A 19,793-nucleotide genomic window follows, 5' to 3' on the forward strand; every position below is an offset into this window, starting at 1 on the left:
ATTAGACTTGAGGACTGGATGTAATTTGCTTGCCACTTTAGACCCAAAATCTCTGACCATTGTTTTCAACACCTGAAATGCTCAATTTTTCCTTTGGACTGAATTGACCTCTTCTAACCCTTAAAATGGTAATACCCTTGTTTCTCTAGTGTCTTGAAAAGGAGGTGTGGCTTTGATTAAAAAAAAAAAACTGGCAGCATTTTGACTTGCAGAGAATTGGTATGCCTGTAACCTGTACTTTAAAAGCAACTTAGGGGGTGTAAAATATGTACAAAAAATATTTAATAATTAGAAAAAAGGCATACAGAAAATACAACAAACACATGTAACCACCAGATATCTATGAATATAAAATATCACCAATATTATGGAAGTCCCAGTATTCTATCTTATTGTAATTGGTCAAGAAGCCCTTTTCCTCAACATTATGATTTTATTTTTTTTATTATGTTATGTTAGTCACCGTACAGTACATCATTAGTTTTTGATGTAGCGTTCCATGATTCATTGTTTGTGTATAACACCCAGTGCTCCAGGCAATACATGCCTTCCTTAATAACTATCACCGGGTTTACCCATCCCCCCCCACCCCCTCCCCTATAAAACCCTCAGTTGGTTTCCCAGAGTCCGTAGTCTCTCATGGTTCGTCTCCCCCTCTGATTTCCCCCCTTCATTTTCCCCTTCTTTCTCCTAATGTCCTCCATGCTATTCCTTATGTTCACAAATAAGTGAAACCATATGATAATAGACTTTCTCTGCTTGACTTACTTCACTTAGCATAATTTCTTCCACTTCCAAATTTTAAAATGTGGGTAGAGAAATGTAGGCCTAGTGAACTCAATTTCACTGATGGATAATTTTCTATTATTTTTATACAATTATTTATTCAATCATTACTTGTTTGGGTTCTTTTTAATACTTTGTCTATCACATAGCCTGATCTACATTTTTAAAATCCAATTTGATAATCATTGCATTTTAATGATGAGTTTATTCCATTTATATTTATTATCCTCACTAATTCATTTAGACTTATTTATGCCTTTTCAGGTGATTTCTGTTTCTCTTGATTTTTTTCCTATTATTCTTTTTATCTCCTTCATTAAGTTTATTTAGATTGATTTTTAAATTCCTTCTCTTCCCCTAAACTTTAAAAGAAAACTTCACTTTTATCTTTTGTAATTTTTGAAAATATATACATCTAAGAAAAGTTGAAAGTATAAGAATTTTAGAGCACCTTAAATCTATTGAACCCTCTAATCTATCAGTGTTAGCTGATATTTTCAGTTTCTTGACCCCTTCCCAATGGAAAATATTATTAATATTTTATACCACCTCTATTCCAATTTTCTCAACTGTTTACCAATTTCTAAGCTCCCTATTTCTTCTTACTTCTGGCACTTTTTAAAGGATCATATTACTCTCTTCTGAACAACAGTCTTTAGAAGCATGTTTAGTGCACAACAATTGATGCTTAACTCTCTCCATTTTTTTTTTGCATGACAGTGTTTTATTTTATCCATGCTTTTCATTAACTTCTTACATTTAGATATAAAACCTTCATAAAAGTTAAAATGATTGTGCAGTGAGCACTGGGATACACTGCACCTACATTAACCAATTCTTTTTCTTTCCCTTTTGCTTTATCTCCACACATACAAATGGAAAGCTGAGAGATATACAGCATGTACCTTCTGCAAACAAAGAAAATCTCTGTTATAAATATCTGTTCCCACCAAAGAAATTTGATATGGATGAAATTACATTATATATACTCACTATTCTAATTCTCCCACTTTTCTCCACAATATCTTTAGTAGATGTTGTATTTGCAGATTCAGGAGCCAATGAAGGATTGTGTATTGAATTTCATTGCAATGTCTTTCTACTCTTATTAAATCTAGAACAGTCCCCTGTTTTATGTTTGTTTGTCTTTTATGAAATTGATATTTTTGAAGTGTCTAAGCCAGTTAATTTGTAGAATTTCCCATCATCTGGACTTTTTCAAGTTGCTTCATGCTAATTAGATCCAAGAGAAACACTTTTGGCATTTAAACAACATAAGTGATGTTGTTACCCTTCTTTCTATATATGCACGTATATATGCATATATGTATATATAAAATGAGAGGACTATCTGGCATGTGAAGATGGGAGTTGCATGCTAAGGATAGTAGTAGAAAGACACTCTAAAGTCTTCAAACATGTGTATACCATGAACAGGTCTCAGAAAATTTCTCTAATTAATGCTACTAATTTCAGGAGCTTGACCAGGATTAGATGGATAAATGGCTGAGAAAATCTACAGGTGTTGAAAAGGTGCCAAATCATATTTGAATTATTGCTTTCAGCAAATATGGATACCTGTTTAATATAGTGAAAACGTGTGTTAATCTATGTTTCTTAGAATCACATATATTAGAAGTCTATCTCCTTCTATGAGATAGCCTTCATTTTAAAAATGAATCATGGCTCACATATCACTTTTCATGTGGTGATTACTTATCAAGGAAGTAGAAGAAATACAGAAAGCAATAAATCCTGTTGTGAGTGTTTGCATAAGAATCAAATTTAAAAACAGGTGTCTTAAATATAAGAGACTTGTTCTTTCAGGAAGTCACAAAGATTTTCTTTCTTTTCTTGGTCCTCTTCCTGGTCCTTTCTAGACTTTGGTAGCCATGACAAAAGAAAATAACACTGAAGCGACTGAATTTTTTCTTCTGGGATTTGGTGCCCAACACAAGTTTCCATACATCCTCTTCATTGTATTTCTGGTCATCTATGTGACCTCCATGTTGGGTAACATTGGAATGATCCTACTCATCAAGACAGATTCCAGACTTCAAACACCTATGTGCTTTTTCCTACAACATTTGGCCTTTGTTGATATTTGTTATACAGCTGCTATCACTCCCAAGATGCTGCAAAACTTCATATTAGAAAATAAGTCTATATCATTTGAGAGCTGTGTAATGCAATTATTGGTTTATGCAATTTTTGCAACCAGTGACTGCTACCTCCTGGCTGCTATGGCAGTGGACCGTTATGTAGCCATCTGTAACCCACTTCACTATCCCATAATCATGTCCCAAAGAGTCTGCATCCAATTGCTAGCTAGTTCATACATCATGGGTTCAATAAATGCTTCTGTGCACACAGGTTTTATATTTTCACTGTACTTCTGCAAATCCAATACCATCAATCATTTTTTTCTTTAATGTCCCCCCAATTCTGGCCCTTTCATGCTCTTTGTTGTCTCTGTGGGATTTAACTTGATGTTCACCATGTTGGTTGTCATCTTTTCCTACATGGATATCATGGCCGCCATCCTGAAGATATCTTCTGCTGCAGGAAGGAAAAAAGCCTTCTCCACGTGTGCCTCCCACCTGACAACAGTCATCATTTTCTATACAACCCTATCATATATGTACTTACAGCCTCAGGCTAATAATTCCCAGGAAAATATGAAAGTGGCCTCTGTATTTTATGGCATTGTGATTCCTGTTTTGAACCCCCTGACCTATAGTTTGAGAAATAAAGAGGTAAAAGAAGCTCTAAAAGGGATGAGGAAAAAGTACTTCTAGATTGGACCCAAGTTTTTAAAATTCAGCACATCAAAGCATCAAGTAGGGATGTCTGACCACTGTGTAATGTTTCTAAAGTTGGGAACACATTCATGTCTTAAGCCAATGCTACCTCTTTCAATAGATAAGAAAGATGCAAGAAATATAGTAACATCTCATGGAACTAATTTTCCCCCTGAATATAGTTTGAGAAATATGTCTCATACTGTCCATACTTTATTGAGATTATTTAAAATATTAAAAAGTATATACAGACCTCACAAAGTATTTAGTTGCTTCAAATATATTTCAGATATGTTCTTAAAGACTAGAAAACCTCAATTTTGTATGTAATCAATATTAAAATTGAAATTCATTATTTTCCATTCACTTAACCGACTTCCCTAAATTATCTACAAGGAAACTCTTCATATTACTGCATAAGCCTGAATGTAAAATAAACATACTGCTTTGAAAAGTCCTTATGAATCTGGCTATACTTCCTACTTAATAGTCCCATATTAGTTACATTCTCTAGCAGTTGAAAACACTTATTTCTTATGTGATTATGACTTATGTTCGTCATTAGTTACCCTCTCTATTCTGAATCCATCTCTTTCTTGCACAGGGTAAGGAAACTTCCAGAAACATTTTCTATATCTCTCCCCAATAAAAATAGAAAAACTAGAATATAGATTGATCCAAAAACCTAAACAATTCACTTATGAAAGGCTACCAGTCATTTTAATCTAGACAAATAACTTTAAACCATAGGAATTCAATGAGAAGTTGAAGGGAGTCCAAGAGCCCTTTGAATCCGAAGATAAACTATTGACAGAGATGCTTTAGTAATGGTAAATCTAAAGAGGCCATGCTAGCTACATGAAAAAGAAAGTTTCACATGAAAATAACACCAGACTAATGACCTGGTCAGAAAATGTATTATTAAGTAACAGCAGAAAAAGAATCAGGCAAGAGAAGAAGATATATTTTTCAAATATGATATCCTGCATTAATTCTGAAAGAGAAAAAATTAACCTGGAGTTAATGTGGGATGACCAGAATCTTTCCAGCAAAGACTCTACCTTTGTAAAGGAGACCTTCTATAAAGGGAAGGTCCGAATACCTTCAAAGACCAGGATCAGGAACAATTGCTAAAGAGTCATTGGCAAAGCAGACAAAGGGTGTCCTGAGACCCTGGAAAATCAGAGACTAATGTACAATATGGTGTCTATTGTTAAAATACCGTATTGTATATTTGCAATTTGCTAAGAGGGCAGAAGAAGGAAAATTATAATCATGTAAAGTGATGGATATGTCAATGAGTTTGGTTGTGGTGATCATTTCACAATGGATATTTATGTCAAAATATCAAGATGTATATCTCAAATATATACAAACTTTGCCAATTATACTTCAGTAAAGCTGGAAGGTAAAGATGATAAAACAAAGAAAAACAGTACATGTTGGGAAGTCTAGGTGGCCAAATTGGAAATAAGGTGCAAAATGGAGAGTCACACAGTACTCTGCATTCAATAAGAAAAACAGTACATGTTGGGAAGTCTAAGTGGCCAAACTGGAAATAAGGTGCAAAATGGAGAATCACACAGTACTCTGCATTCAATACCAAGGTGAAAGAAATCCTAAAAGGAAATAAGTTCTGTGACAAATGGACATAAGCAGTGAAATCCCTGAAATTTATATGAAGGAGGAAATGGTTGATCTTGGCCATGACCAGGAAATGGTTAGTGATTGTTAGCCCTTATCCAAAAGAAAAACTTCCTTTCCCACCTACAGAGTAGTAATTGTCTGATGTATAATCATACATTGTTTCATAAATCACCAGCTATACTTTATTGTTTCATAAACAGCAGCAGCCCATGATTTAAAGGGTGTTTTGGGTCTGGCAACTGTCTCTAAAACATTATGATAGAGGCTCAATTCTTCAACCAAAATTTGAAGTCGATGATTAGCAAGATGACTAACTTTACAAAAAATATTAGTCTAGACTGAGATGGAAGAAAATATAGCATCACACACAAAAGTTTGGAACAAGAACAACACAGAGAAAAGAATAACTACAGAAGCTGAAAGACAGAGTCTACTCACCATCCCTTATGAGTATTCACTAGCTGCTGCAAAATGTAGCTGGTTGTCTGTCCATTCTCCTCTTACTCCTATTTTGTGTGGAAGATGATGCAGCCAGGTAAGAAGTTATTACACTTCTCAGCTTTCTTTGTAGCTAGGATGGCATGTATCTTAGTTTGTATCCCTGGGATACGGACTTGGGTAAAAGTAACATATGCAGGAGGTGTATCGTGAAGAATTAACCATAACCTAAAGAGCAGTCTGGTCAATGTCCTCAGCTACTGTGGTGACCTGTAAGCCCCTGAAGTGTCCTTCCTAATATAAGTGTCTTTGTTTGCCCGGAGAATTTGGCCACTGGACAGCCTAACCTTGTGATTTATGATGGAAGCTTTGAGACATGCCTCTTCAGTTCTAACTTCCACAGAGGAACTTGGGACTAAAGGTACTATCCCCAACCTCCAGGACAAGTTGAGAATGAAAGATCAGCCACATGAGCAATATGTCATACATAGAGCCACAAAGAAACTGGATACTAAAGGTGAATCTCCCAGGTCAGCAATATTCCATGTGTGTTCCTACATGTTGATGATCAGGAGGGTAATACATCCCTGAGGATGATGCAATTTTTGTATTTGGATCCTCACAAACTTTGCCCTATGCACTTCTTCCTTTGGCTACTTTTAATTTGTGTCTTTTTATTATAGTAAAACTAAAATTGTATGTATAGTTCTTTCCTGATGTGTTAGTCAGTTTGGGCTTTATCACAAATTACCATAGACTGAGTGGCTTCTAAACAACAGAAATTTATTTCTCACAGTTTTGGAAGTTAAAAGTCTGAGATCGGGGTGACAGCATGGTCAGGGTCTGGTGAGAGCCACATTTTGGTTGGCAGACTGCCAACATCTGCTATGTCCTCAGTGGTAAAAAAAAGACCTAGAGAGCTCTCTGGGGTCTTTTCTATAAGAGCATGAATCCCACTCATCAGGCTGCACATATCACATTGAGGATTAGGATTTCAACAGAAGGATTTGGAGGCACACAAGTATTCAGCCCATATCACCAGAGTTCAGTGAGTCATTCTACTGAATTGTCAAACCTGAGGGTGATTGAGGAAAGGCCCCCACATTTGTAACCAACTACAGATGGGGGTGGCCCTAGAGACCCCTGGACTTTTGACTGGTGTCTGAAGTGACACCAGTCCAATGGGAACTGTTCCCTCAGACTATGCAGTTTGCTAACCTTTTTGGTGGGAGTTATCCCAAGCAGCAGAGAGCAGGAAGAGTGAGCTATAGAAGGAAAGCTGGCTTACACCCTGGAAACTAGAGCCCAGTCTCAGTCTCTGAAGGACAAGACAATTATTCAATCCTTCTTCACCATTGCTTGAAGGTCACCCAAGATCTTCCACAGTTTCAGAGGTATTCCTGAGGCAGAGAAGCAAAGAGATACAATAGGGAACTGGTCACTGGTAGCACAGACAGCACTGCCCACCACAGATGCATGAAATCAAGTAGCTGAGGAGATGTGGTACAAGACACGGAGATCTCTGCTACTCATATAATACATTTCCAGACAGTAAGATGTGAGTAAACGTCTGCTGGATTTGGGGAAACCTTGCATTTTCCTAATGAAGAGCACATATTTATATTTATATTCATATTCATATTTATTTATACATTATATATATACACATATATATATAGTTTGACCTATGACTATAGTTTTACTTGAGTTTTTAGAAAATGAGAAGCTACTACTTCATCTATCAATTTAATTTGGGGGAAAAATATGACAAGAGAATAAGAAAATGAAATGTCAAGCCTGATTAAGCTTATTTTAACTGGTTGATGAACTCAATTTCCAATTTGTAAGATGGATTTTGATTCAATATTTCAGTTTTATTATTCTAAATCTCTAACATAATTGCTTCTGTGTGTATTCTTTTAGATTAAGGTGTGATTTTCAAATACAAATGTATTTTACCCAAATTTTCATGGTAAAGGAAATGCCTCCATAGGTTTTCTTTCAAAACATTACATGACAATTATTTTATCTACTATATTTTATTTTGTTAGAACTCAAATCAGCAAATATAGGAGACTCTTAAAAATTTGAGATCAATCATGTCAAATGAAATTAAATAATTCCAGATAAAAATTATCACTTTTTCTACGTAAAAAAAAAAAAAATGCAAGTCCAAACTTCCAAACTATTGTTATAAAGGAAAAATAAGTCCCTGTTTTTGTGAGCCAAAGTAAATTGGGTTTTTTTCCTACCAGGAGTAGAACACATTACTAACTGAGACACTGGTCATGTGATAAGTAACGTTGAATGTTGATTCACCAGACTTTTGACCATAATTCTCCTTCACAGGTATGCTTGTTAATCAAAAGCTACAGACTCACTGAATCTAGCCTTCTACTCTCGCTGATTAAATTAAAGGTTTAACCCTAGCAACTTTATAGCCAAAAAACTTCTTAAAATAGCTTATTCCACAAATTGTTATCTGAAACATTCTGACGGCATAAAGTGCAATTGGAAGAAAGAAATTATCCAGGGCTTATTTTTAAAATATATACATTTTTAGAAAAAAAAAAGAAAGAGGAGATTAAGAGTAAATTTTTTCTTCAAATAAACAATTATCAAAGTGCTAATAGAAAATAAGTACCATTCTCTTACACCATACACAAAGATAAACTCAAAATGGATGAAAAACCTCAATGTGAGAAAGGAATCCATCAAATTCCTAGAGGATAACATAGGCAGTAACCTCTTCAACATCAGCCACAGAAACTTCTTTCAGGATATGTCTCTAAAAGCAAGGGAAATGAAAGCAAAAATGAACTTTTGGGACTTCATCAAGATAAAAAGCTTCTTTACAGCAAAGGAAACAGTCAACAAAACTAAGAGGCAACCCACGGAATGGGAGAAGATATTTGCAAATGACATTTCAGATAAAGGACTGGTATCCAAGAGCTATAAAGATCTTATCCAACTCAACACCCAATAAACAAATAATCTAGTCAAGAAATGGGCAGAAGACATGAACAGACGCTTCTCCAATGAAGACATAGAAATGGCTAACAGACACATGAAAAAATGATCAACATCACTAGCCATCAGAGAAATATAAATCAAAACCACAATGAGATACCACCTTACACTAGTTAGAATGGCAAAAATTAACAAGACAGGGAACAACAAATGCTGGCAAGGACGTGAAGAAAGGGGAGCCCTCTTACACTGTTGGTGGGAATGCAAGCTGGTACAGCCACTCTGGAAAACAGTATGGACGTTCCTCAAGATGTTAAAAATAAAGCTACCCTACAACCCAGCAATTACACTACTGGGCATTTACCCCAAAGATACAGATGTAGTGAAAAGAAGGGGCACATGCACCCCAATGTTCATAGCAGCAATGTCCACAATAGCCAAACTGTGGAAAGAGCCGAGATGCCCTTCAACAGATGAATGGATAAAGACCTTGTTCATATATACAACGGAATACTACTTGACCATATTTCTTTTGCTTCAACACGGATGGAACTGGAGGGTTTATGCTAAGTGAAATATGTCAAACAGAGAAACACAATTATCATATGGTTTCACTCATATGTGGAACATAAGGAATAGCACAGAAGACCAGAGGGAAGGGAGGGAAAACTGAATGGGAAGAATTCAGAGAGGGAGACAAACCATGAGAGACTCTGGATTCCGGGAAACAAACTGAGGGTTACAGAAGGGGGGTGGGGTAACTGGGTGATGGGTATTAAGGAGGCTCATCACAAAACGTGTTGTGATGAGCACTGGGTGTTATATGCAACTAATGAATCGTTGAACACCACATCAAAAACTAATGATGTTATGTTGGCTAACTGAACATAATAATTTTTAAAATATATGTTCAAATAGAAGGACCCTATTTGTCACATTGGGACCTATGCCCCTAAATTTAGACTAGCTTTGATTTCTTTTTTTCAGATAACCATGTTTTTTGCTGACTATGGTGACAAGATCAACTTTCTGGATCTAAACACAGATTCTTAGACATATTAAAAATTGTTCAACCTGGGGCACCTGGATGGCTCAGTTGGTTAAGTTTCTGACGCTTGGTTTCAACTCAGGTCATGATCTCTTGGGTCGTGAGATTGAGCCGCACCTCTGGCTCTGCGCTCAGAGGGGAGTCAGCTTAAAGATCCTCTCCCCCTGCTCCTCCCCACATTCTCTCTCTCTCTCAAAACAATAAAACTTTTTTTAAAAAATTGTTCAACCCGGGGCACCTGGGTGGCTCAGTCATTAAGCGTCTGTCTGCCTTCGGCTCAGGTCATGATCCCGGGGTCCTGGGATCAAGCCCCTCATCGGGCTCCCTGCTTGGCAGGAGGCCAGGTTCTCCCTCCCCCACTCCCTCTGCTTGTGTTCCCTCTCTCGCTGTCTCTCTCTCTCTCTCTCTCTGTCAAATAAATAAATAAATAATCTTTTTAAAAAAATTGTTCAACCCAACTTTTGCATCAACATGGATGGGACTGGAGGAGATTATGCTGAGTGAAATAAGTCAAGCAGGGAAAGTCAATTATCATATTTTATTTATAGCCCAGCTATAAACTCCCCAATTTAAAGACTTTCTTATTTGTGGGACATAAGGAATAGCAAGGAGGAATCAGGAGAAGGAAGGGGAAAATGAAGGAGGGGGAAATTGGTGGGGGAGATGAACCATGAGAGACTAGGACTTTGAGAAACAAACTGAGGGTTTTAGAGGGGAAGGGGTGCGGGGATGGGTTAGCCCTGTGACAGTTATTAAGGAGGACATATTCTGCGTGGAGCACTGGGTGTTATGCACAAACAATGAATCATGGATCACTACATCAAAAACTAATGATGTACTGTATGGTGACTAACATAATATAATAAAATAAAATTTAAAAAATAAATAAAAAATAAAAATAAATAAAAATTGTTCAACCTGATTTTTAACAAGAAAAAAACTTTTAAAGAGTTGTTTTATAACAAGGCAACACATACACAGATCCCTAATGACAGTAACATGAATTAAATTTATCCTTTCTAGAAAGCTTAAATGTTCCTCGGCAGAAAATAACTACTAACCATTGTTTATTCCAATTCCAACTCAGTGCCTGGAATCTCAGATTCCTGAGGGAGTCAGTATTGATCCCTTAGGCCCCAGCTATAAACTCCCCAATTAGAAGAAAGCACACAGAAAGACCATGGTGGCAATCAGCCTGCATCGGCTGCAGAAAGAGAATATGAAGGCAACTCTGGTGTAAGTAAAACAAAGCAAATTCCACTTTTCAAAATCAGCCACATACCATCCCACATGTGCTGGAAATGGTGGAGCAAAAGAGCCAAAACCAAGAGTTCTAGTGTGTTTCACCCAAGAGCAGGAATAAGCCCTTGATCCCTGGTGATCTAATGGCAGTGGAGGAAGGGATCTGAATTAGACTGGATATGAATGACCAAATGATAGAAAGATTGAATGAATGAATGAATGAATGAATGAATGAAAATTATGTGTTTTTCATGTATTATTTGCATAGGCTATTAGGACCAATTCTGAGTAGCAATTCAATGCCTGGCCCTGTGCTGGGAATTTTACATAAATCACCTCACTTTGTCACATCATTACAAGCAGGCTTTACTTCTTTCTATCCCTCTTCTTTTTTAAAACAGTTAAAGCTATTTCAAAAAGAAAAGGTGCTGAAGTTTATAAGTTTAAAGACTTTCTCTCCCAACTCCCATGCCCAAGGATAACCACTAAACATTTGATGTGGATCCTTCTTGAACTTTTTCATGGATAGATAAAGAAAGTGAGAAAAAGAGAGAATGGATGTGAATAAATGTCTTATTTTTAAAAGGATCCACACTTGGGGCATCTGGGTGGCTCAGTTGGTTAAGTGTCTGACTCTTGATTTCGGCTCAGTTCATGGTCTCTGGGTCGTGGGATCAAGGTCCGCATGGGGCTCCTCGCTCAGCGGGAGTCTGTTGGAGATTCTCTCTCTCCCTCTCCCCTACCACTCCCCTGCTCAAATAAATAAATAAACCTTAAAAAGGGGGGGGGTCCATGCTTTACATATTATTCTGCAGCTTGCTTTGCTCATTTTACAATATGACAGGAGCACCTTTCCATAAAAGCATATATTTATATCATACGTTTTGGACAGTGTATTAATCCAATATGAATTTATCCTGATTTATTTAATTCTATTTCCAAATTTTTGCTTTTATAAGCAGTATTACAATAAAAATCATGACCTTCTAAGCAATTCTGGGATCCCATCTTATAGACAATGGAACTGAGGCCAAGGAGAGTTACATACATCCTTTGTCTCTATGAGGTGGTGTGACCAGAATTCAAACCTAGGTCAGCCTATTTCCTTTCTACCACATGGTACTGAATATAAAGAATGCTTCAGAAGCACCAGGGTTCAGTATAGGTTAATCATGTTCATAATACTCAGGTACTTGTGGGAGGGGGTATATCCCTTGTTCTGGTTTTTCATAGCTCTTGAAAAGTGTCCCCCAATATGTCATACATTTTATTTAAATTCAAAATGATTAAATTGAAATGGTAAATGTCATTACGCTATCAAGATTCTAAGTTGAGTGGAACCATGACCAATTCTAGCTTCCACTGACAAGTGCTTTTACCCACTGGTGGAAACTCCTTGAAATGACTGCATTTCAACCCATAGCCCTCACTAAATATTGAAAAGAATTATTTCTTTTTACATCACTACAGAGTTAAGCCATTCTGTTTATTCCTCAAGATATTTGGAAGAACCAGATTGCCCAAGAAACATTAACAACAGGTTTACTTTGTTATACTCCCCACCACTAAAGTTACATTCTAATCTAAAACTGACTATCTCATCTACAGAGCTATAGCTCTGCCTGGCATTACTGACATCAGAGTGCAGGCGCTTTCTACTGATGTGTTGGGGATGTGGCTTTTCCTTTGTGAGGGATTTCTGTTATTGAATAGTATTTAAAGTGCAAGAAAATATATTTATGTTAATGTAACAACCATCCATGGAGCCACAATCTGACTTCTGCAACTTACTTCTTATTACCCAGCAATCCATTTAAGAAATTTATCCACGTGGATGTTGTGGCACCAGTTTGCTGAATTTTCACTGACTTACTTAATAGTTTATATTTTTTTCTATGATCAACAATGCTTCTTGTGTGTGTATGAGTATATTTATATGTATATACTTACGTGTGTGTTGCTAGAATTTCTCTAGAATATGTACCTACGATGGAAATTCTGGAAGGCATATATTTAATTTTACTAATATTTCCAAATTTGCCTCCAACATGATTGTGCTAATTTACCTTCTCACCAGAAATATATGACTCCACATCTTCACCAAAACTTGGCATTTTAAACTAAGGAATGCAAAACTATATTTCAATACAGTATTAATATACAATTATCAAATTACTAGTGAGTTATGTGTATTTTTTTTTCTTAAAAAGGCATTCTCTCACTGGAGAGAATGTTTAGATTTTATTTACTTTTTTAATTTAAATTCAATTAGCCAACATATAGTAGTACATCATTAGCTTCAGACGCAGAGTTCAACAATTCATCAGTTGCATGTAACACCCAGTGCTCATTACATCATGTGCCCTCCTTAATGCCCATCACCCAATTACCCCAACCTCCCCTCTAACAGCCCCCAGTTTGTTTCCTATAGTTAAGAGTCTCTCATGGTTTTTCTCTCTCTCTCTGATGACTTCCCATTATGCTGAGCAAAATAAGTCAAACAGAGAAAGACAATTATCATATGGTTTCACTCATATGTGGAATATAAGAAACAGTACAGAGAATCATAGGGGAAGGAATGGAAAACCGAATGGGAAGTCATCAGAGAGAGTTGTGTGTATTTTCATATTTTTATCGACCATTTAGGTTTTCTCTTCTATAATTATTCTGATTATATATTTTGTAAATTTTTCCCTTGGGATAATTTATAGAAATTTGTTATATATACTGATTAATAATTCCTTAATATTTATATGTATTGTAAACAAATTTGCCTAAGTAAATTTCTAATCAGTATTTAGTCTTTTCTCTCTTATAATGTTGGTATTTTTCATTTAAATATGGTTGAATTTTCAATGTTTTATTTTTTGTGCATTCACATCCTGTTTAAATATTTTTCTGTATATCTAAAGCATGGATATTTTGTTGTTTTACTCTCAAAGCCTTACAATTCAAATCTTTAACCCACTTGGAAATTATTTTTGTAAAATGTAAAGTAGGAATACAATATTATTTTTCACATGTATAAACATTTATAGCTCCAGTTTATCGGACCATTTTTCATTCAAGTACATGCTCTTGGTTTCAGACGTCAAGGTTCCATAGACCTGTGGACTTTTTATTATTTCTTTTTATCGATTGCATTGATCCATTTGTCCACCTTCACATCATACCATATCATAATGTCTTTATTATTACCACTTCTTAAGAAGTTCTGATATCTGATAGAATAAGTTCTCACCTTGTTGTCCTTTAAAAAATTGTCTTAGCTTTTTTAGATCTTTCCCCCCCATATAAATTTTAGAATAATTTCATCAAGTTGTATGTAAAATTCTTTCAAAATTTGGTTGGAATTACATGGAATTTGTATATTAATATGGGGGGAATGTACTGTTTGTAATATTGAGTTCCTCTCCATGATCCTGGTCTGTGTTTGGGTCTTCTTTAAGCCTTTGAATAAAGTTGTATTGTCTCAATAAGGTCATGAACATGTGTAGGTACTTTATTTTTTGATGTTATTGTAAATATGAATTTTTAAATAACATTTTTAATTATTTCTGGTGAACAGAAATGCAATTGATTTTTATATATTAAGCTACTATTTAGTAACTTTACTAGGCTCACTAAGAATTTATCTGTCAAGTCTCCGGGATTTTTATAGAGACAATTACATTATCTAAAAATACTAACAACTATGTTTCTTGCTCATAATCATTTTACGTTTCATGTCTTCTGCATTTTGTCCTGGCTTCCAGAAAAATACTAAACAGATTCAATCATAATAAGCATCTTTGTCTTGTTCTTTAATTTACAGGCATTGCATCTCATGGTTTAATAGTAAATATAATATTTAGTCCAGCAGTGTAGTCCCCACCGGTTTTCATTTTTGTTCTAGTTAATCATGAAAATTTATTGAATTTTGCCAAATAATTGTCCTGTATCTATTGAGAAAATCATACGGCTTTTTAAAGAATATATTAATATGACAAATTATATCAATAAATTGATATATTCTATCAATTTTATCAATAAAATCCAGTATTAAAAAATGCTTTCATTCCTGAGATAAATACAAATAGGTCTTGATTACTGATGGAAAATATCTTTTCCCTGCTTCTGATGCTTCTTTCCTGCGAAGAAATCTGTTTGTATAATCATAGACTCTCTCCATTTTATCCACTAAGGTCCTTAAAAGATGCTATGATATATCTGATTGGTAAGAGAACAACCTGGCACGCTCTGTTCTGCCCATATTCTTGGCAGCAGCCAGCCTGCTGAATCTCATACTCCCCTGCATTCCAGATGCATTCTCCCACCACATGCAAGATATATGTTCCTATCCCTGCCATCAAGACTGGGTGGAAAAGCTCTCTGCTTATGGCATTCATTGACAGCAAATAACTTGACTAATAAAAAATTTTTCGGGGTGCCTGACTGGTTCAATCGGTAGGGCATGGGACTCCTGATCTTGGAGCTGTGGGTTTAAGCCCCATATTGGATGTAAGGATTACTTAAAAATAAAATCTTAGGGGCTTCTGGGGAGCTCAGTAGGTTAAGCATCTGCCTTCAGCTCAGGTTATGATCCCAGGGTCCTGGGTTTGAGTCCTCCCGGTCGGGACTCCCTGCTCCATGGAGATCCTGCTTCTCCCTCTGTCTGCCCAACCTGTTTGTGTTCTCTCTCTCTCAGATAAATAAATAAATAAATAAATAAATAAATAAATAAATAAATAAATCTTTTAAAAAATAAAATAAATAAAATAAAATCTTAAAAAAATAAATTAATAAACTTAAAATTTCCCCCAGGTGTCCAAAGGTGATATTATGGTCCCCATAGAGACACTATCTTTTATTTATCAATTTGTTCAAATCCTGGAAAAGGAAGAGAATAGCTATTTTCTAGAACCTTTTTGAGACCCTATAAATTGTTTAATACATGGATGGATTTGTTCAGTGAATGTCTATTTAAACTGTTTGCATCTAAATTCACAAATGAGTTTGGTTCTAATTTTCTTTTCTCATATTTTACTTATTTTGGTTTCAATGTTATATTAACATGAATTGGAGAATGTTCTTTACTGTGATTTTCAGAAAAAGTTTGTATAATATTAGAACTAGTTGTTCATAAATGTTTGATATAACTTTCCTATAACATAACAGGGACAAGTGTTTGTGTGAGTAAATTTTAAAATAGCAAGTAAAATCATTTAATGGTTTAAAAATATCTAAATATTTCACATGCATACACACACACACCAACTACTAGCACTCTCTATCCACTTAATCTACTTTCTTCTAAAAAAATTAAGTAAAAACAAAATAACTTTTTCAAATTATATGGATGAAATAAAATATGGTTCAACAAACACCATGTAGCAGCAAACCAGTATAGAATGGAAAGTAAGTTTTATTATTATGTTTGACTCTCCTGGCTAAATGAACAGAGGCGGGAATGGGCTTTATTCAATTTTTTTTTCCAAAAAAACAAACCAAAAGGCAAAAAAATGATGAATTATTATTCTAAATTTAAAGATTTCTGGTCTATGAAGAATACTATAGACAAAGTTAATAAATAACAGAATGTGAGAAAATCTTTGTCAAATTAACATCAGTGTTCAAATCTATATAAAAAAGCATCCATCCATAAATTAACTCATAGAGATATTGACAAAAAATATGATTCCAAAATTCTAAGAAAAATATTCTACAATGATCAAATTCACTTCTGGTTAGAAAAAAAAAAACAAATTAAAATGGAGATGTCACTTTACAACTATTTTCCTGGTATAAAAAATATTAAGAAAATACCAATGATGTTCACAAAAAAGTAAGGATATGGGAGCCCTGAGGTACAGTTAACAGATGTGTATACTGGTGCATCCATTATGCAATGTGATCTGGAAAATTTTGGTCAAGTTAAATGTATGCATGCCCCAAGACTCAAAATGTTTGTCACTAGAAAAATTTTCACACTGAGGTACTTGTAGTGGAAATAAGTAGTAGGCAACCTACTTCCCATTGCTAGGAAAGCATATAGGTAAATTATGATGTATGGATACCATAGAGTAGTGTTACTCAATCTGCTGTCCCTGGACCAGCACCAGTCGTTGGACTCTCTATTTCCACTCTCTGATGTGATAACTATTGAAAGTGAGATTGAGAATCTAAAATTATTACAGAATTTTGACAATGCTGAGAATTTTTTATTGCTATATGCAAAAATATTGGTCCACAACATATTACAAATTTTACAAAGAAAATGGTCCCTTACCGTAGATTACTTGATAAACACTCTACTTGGGCATGAGTTCTTGATGGCCAGAGCAGAATTACTAAGGAGGCAGAAAGAGTAAGATGAGAATACAGAAATAAATTAGAGCAAGATTATATAGAAATTCATGGGTAACTCAAGATTTTCATACATAATAATTTGTATTTATGTAAATTGGGATTTGTGAATTAAAATGTATGCAGCATAAAAGAAAGCTTAATTTTTAAAAGTATGTTTTTATATGTTCCCTAATTGATATATTTAAGAAATATATTTAAGAAAAAGTAAATTCTTAATATAATTAAGAAGTCAGCTTGCACCCTGAGAACAAAGAAACTGATCCATGGCAATTTCCCCAAAGTATAGATCTAAAATATCTAAGTCAGATGTCAAGGTATAGACTTTAAATGCAGAGTCAGTTATTCCATAGAAAATATCTTCCCACTCCACTGTGAAACCAAATATTATATCATTGCCAATTGCAGAATTAAGTTAAAGGATCACGTGGTCTTAGCTTTCTCTGCTCTTATTTCTTGGCACCTTTTCAGATGATACTTAATCTTTGCTAGCTATGGAACAAAACAATGGCACTCAAGTAACTGAATTCATTCTCCTGGGATTTGCTGGTCAACGCAAGTCTTGGCATATCCTCTTCATAGTATTTCTAGTGATCTATGTGGCCACCCTGGTGGGTAACATGGGGATGATCCTACTCATCAAGATTGATTCTTGCCTTCACACCCCGATGTACTTCTTCCTCCAACACTTGGCATTTGTCGATCTCTGCTATACCTCTGCTATCACTCCCAAGATGCTGCAAAACTTTGTAGAAACAGAGCAATCCATCTCATTTATAGGATGGATGGTGCAATTACTAGTCTATGGTGCTTTTGCAACAACTGACTGCTACATCCTGGCTGCAATGGCAGTGGACCGGTATGTGGCCATCTGCAACCCACTCCGCTATCCAACAGTCATGTCCCAGACAGTCTGCGTTCAACTCCTGGTTGGTTCATACTTCATAGGCTTCCTGAATGCCTCAGTAAACACAAGCTTTACTTTCTCATTAAACTTTTGCAAATCCAATAAAATTAACCACTTTTTCTGTGATGAACCCCCACTTCTTGCCCTCTCATGCTCTAACATTGACTTCAACCTCATGCTAGTAACTGTCTTTGTGGGGTTTAACTTGATGTTCACTGTGCAGGTTGTCATCTTTTCCTACATACATATCCTGGCTGCCATCCTGAAGATATCCTCTGCTGCAGGGAGGAAAAAAGCCTTCTCCACATGCATCTCCCACCTGACAGCCATCACTGTGTTCTATGGGACTCTCTCTTACATGTACTTGCACCATGGGACAAAGGAGTCTCAAGAGCAAGAAAAAGTGGCTTCTGTGTTTTATGGCATTATGATCCCCATGGTAAACCCCCTCATCTACAGCCTGAGAAACCAAGATGTAAAGGAAGCCCTAAAAGGGATTAGAAAGAAGTGCTTCTAGTTTGATCATTTGTTGTCTATAAGGCCATATATTTAAAGATATTTATTGCAGCATCGTTTGAGAAGACAAGACCAAGAAAGTGAGTATTCCTCAATAGGGAAATAAATCTGTATTGTTGTAATTCCAAAATCTGTATCTATTGCTGCATAACAAATTTCTATAAATTTAGGGGCTTAAAAACATGATGATTATATTATAGTTTTTATGGGTCAAGAATGTGGACACTGCTTAACTACATCCTCTGAGATGCTAAAATCAAGGTGTCAACCAGGACTGGGAACTCATCTGGAGGCTCAAGTGGGGATGGATCTGCTTCCAAACTCCGTCATGTTATTGGCACAATTTATCTCCTTGCAGTTGTAAGACAGATTCCTGCCTTCCTGTTGGCCATGAGCCAGAGGTTGCTCCCAGCTCTTAGAGTCTATCCACAGTTCTTATCCGTATGGCCCTCTCCATAACCTCTCTCATAACATGGCAGCTTACTTCTTCAAAGCCAGGAAGCCATATAGAGTTAATCAGTGTATATACCATGTAAAACAACACACCTTTGTATGCCCAAATTGTACTGCTACTTCAAGAGTCAGTCTCTCCCTGAGTTTTCCCAGCTTAACACTTGTTTCCTACCAACTTGCTACCCCTGGAGATAATTCCTCCTTCCACTGAATACTCATAACACTTTATATGCAGCAATAAATATTATTTATTATTTATCACTTCTCCTCTACATTATTTACTTATCTATAAGATCCTCACTATTATTTATAAGGTAGTTGAGATACATTGTCTTTCTATGACCCTTTAACATCTGGTATAGAGACTTAGACACAGTAGGAAGTCTATAAATATTGAATGAAGAAATGGTGATAAAATACAATAATATGGACAGCTTTCTAACTGGAAGTTATGTGAGTATGTAGCCTACACTAGTGGTCTTTAAATACCAGTCTGTGGACAGCATCATTCAAGTGACCAGGAAAAGTTTTTAAAGTACAAATAATTATAGCCTAGCCCTGGAGGCATTGATTCAGTAATATTAGTCAGAGCCAAATATCTATAATTATCTATATAGGCAGAGTGTTTCTTTAGTTGCAT

The 19,793-nt window shown here is 35.6% G+C and overlaps 2 protein-coding genes across 2 annotated transcripts; both read left to right on the top strand.

The window, feature by feature from the left end:
* Positions 1-2,678: 2,678 nt before the first annotated feature.
* LOC113915521 (putative olfactory receptor 5AK3) lies at positions 2,679-3,584 on the top strand. Its single transcript, XM_027581574.1, is given in 1 exon segment — positions 2,679-3,584. A coding segment is annotated over 1 exon segment (906 nt).
* Positions 3,585-17,771: 14,187 nt separating this feature from the next.
* LOC113915535 (putative olfactory receptor 5AK3) lies at positions 17,772-18,701 on the top strand. Its single transcript, XM_027581604.2, has one exon. The coding sequence runs from the start codon at positions 17,772-17,774 to the stop codon at positions 18,699-18,701; it is 930 nt and encodes a 309-aa protein (XP_027437405.2).
* The last annotated feature ends 1,092 nt before the right edge of the window (positions 18,702-19,793 follow it).

This window comes from Zalophus californianus, chromosome 11 (assembly GCF_009762305.2).
Source record: "Zalophus californianus isolate mZalCal1 chromosome 11, mZalCal1.pri.v2, whole genome shotgun sequence".
NCBI lineage: Eukaryota > Metazoa > Chordata > Mammalia > Carnivora > Otariidae > Zalophus > Zalophus californianus.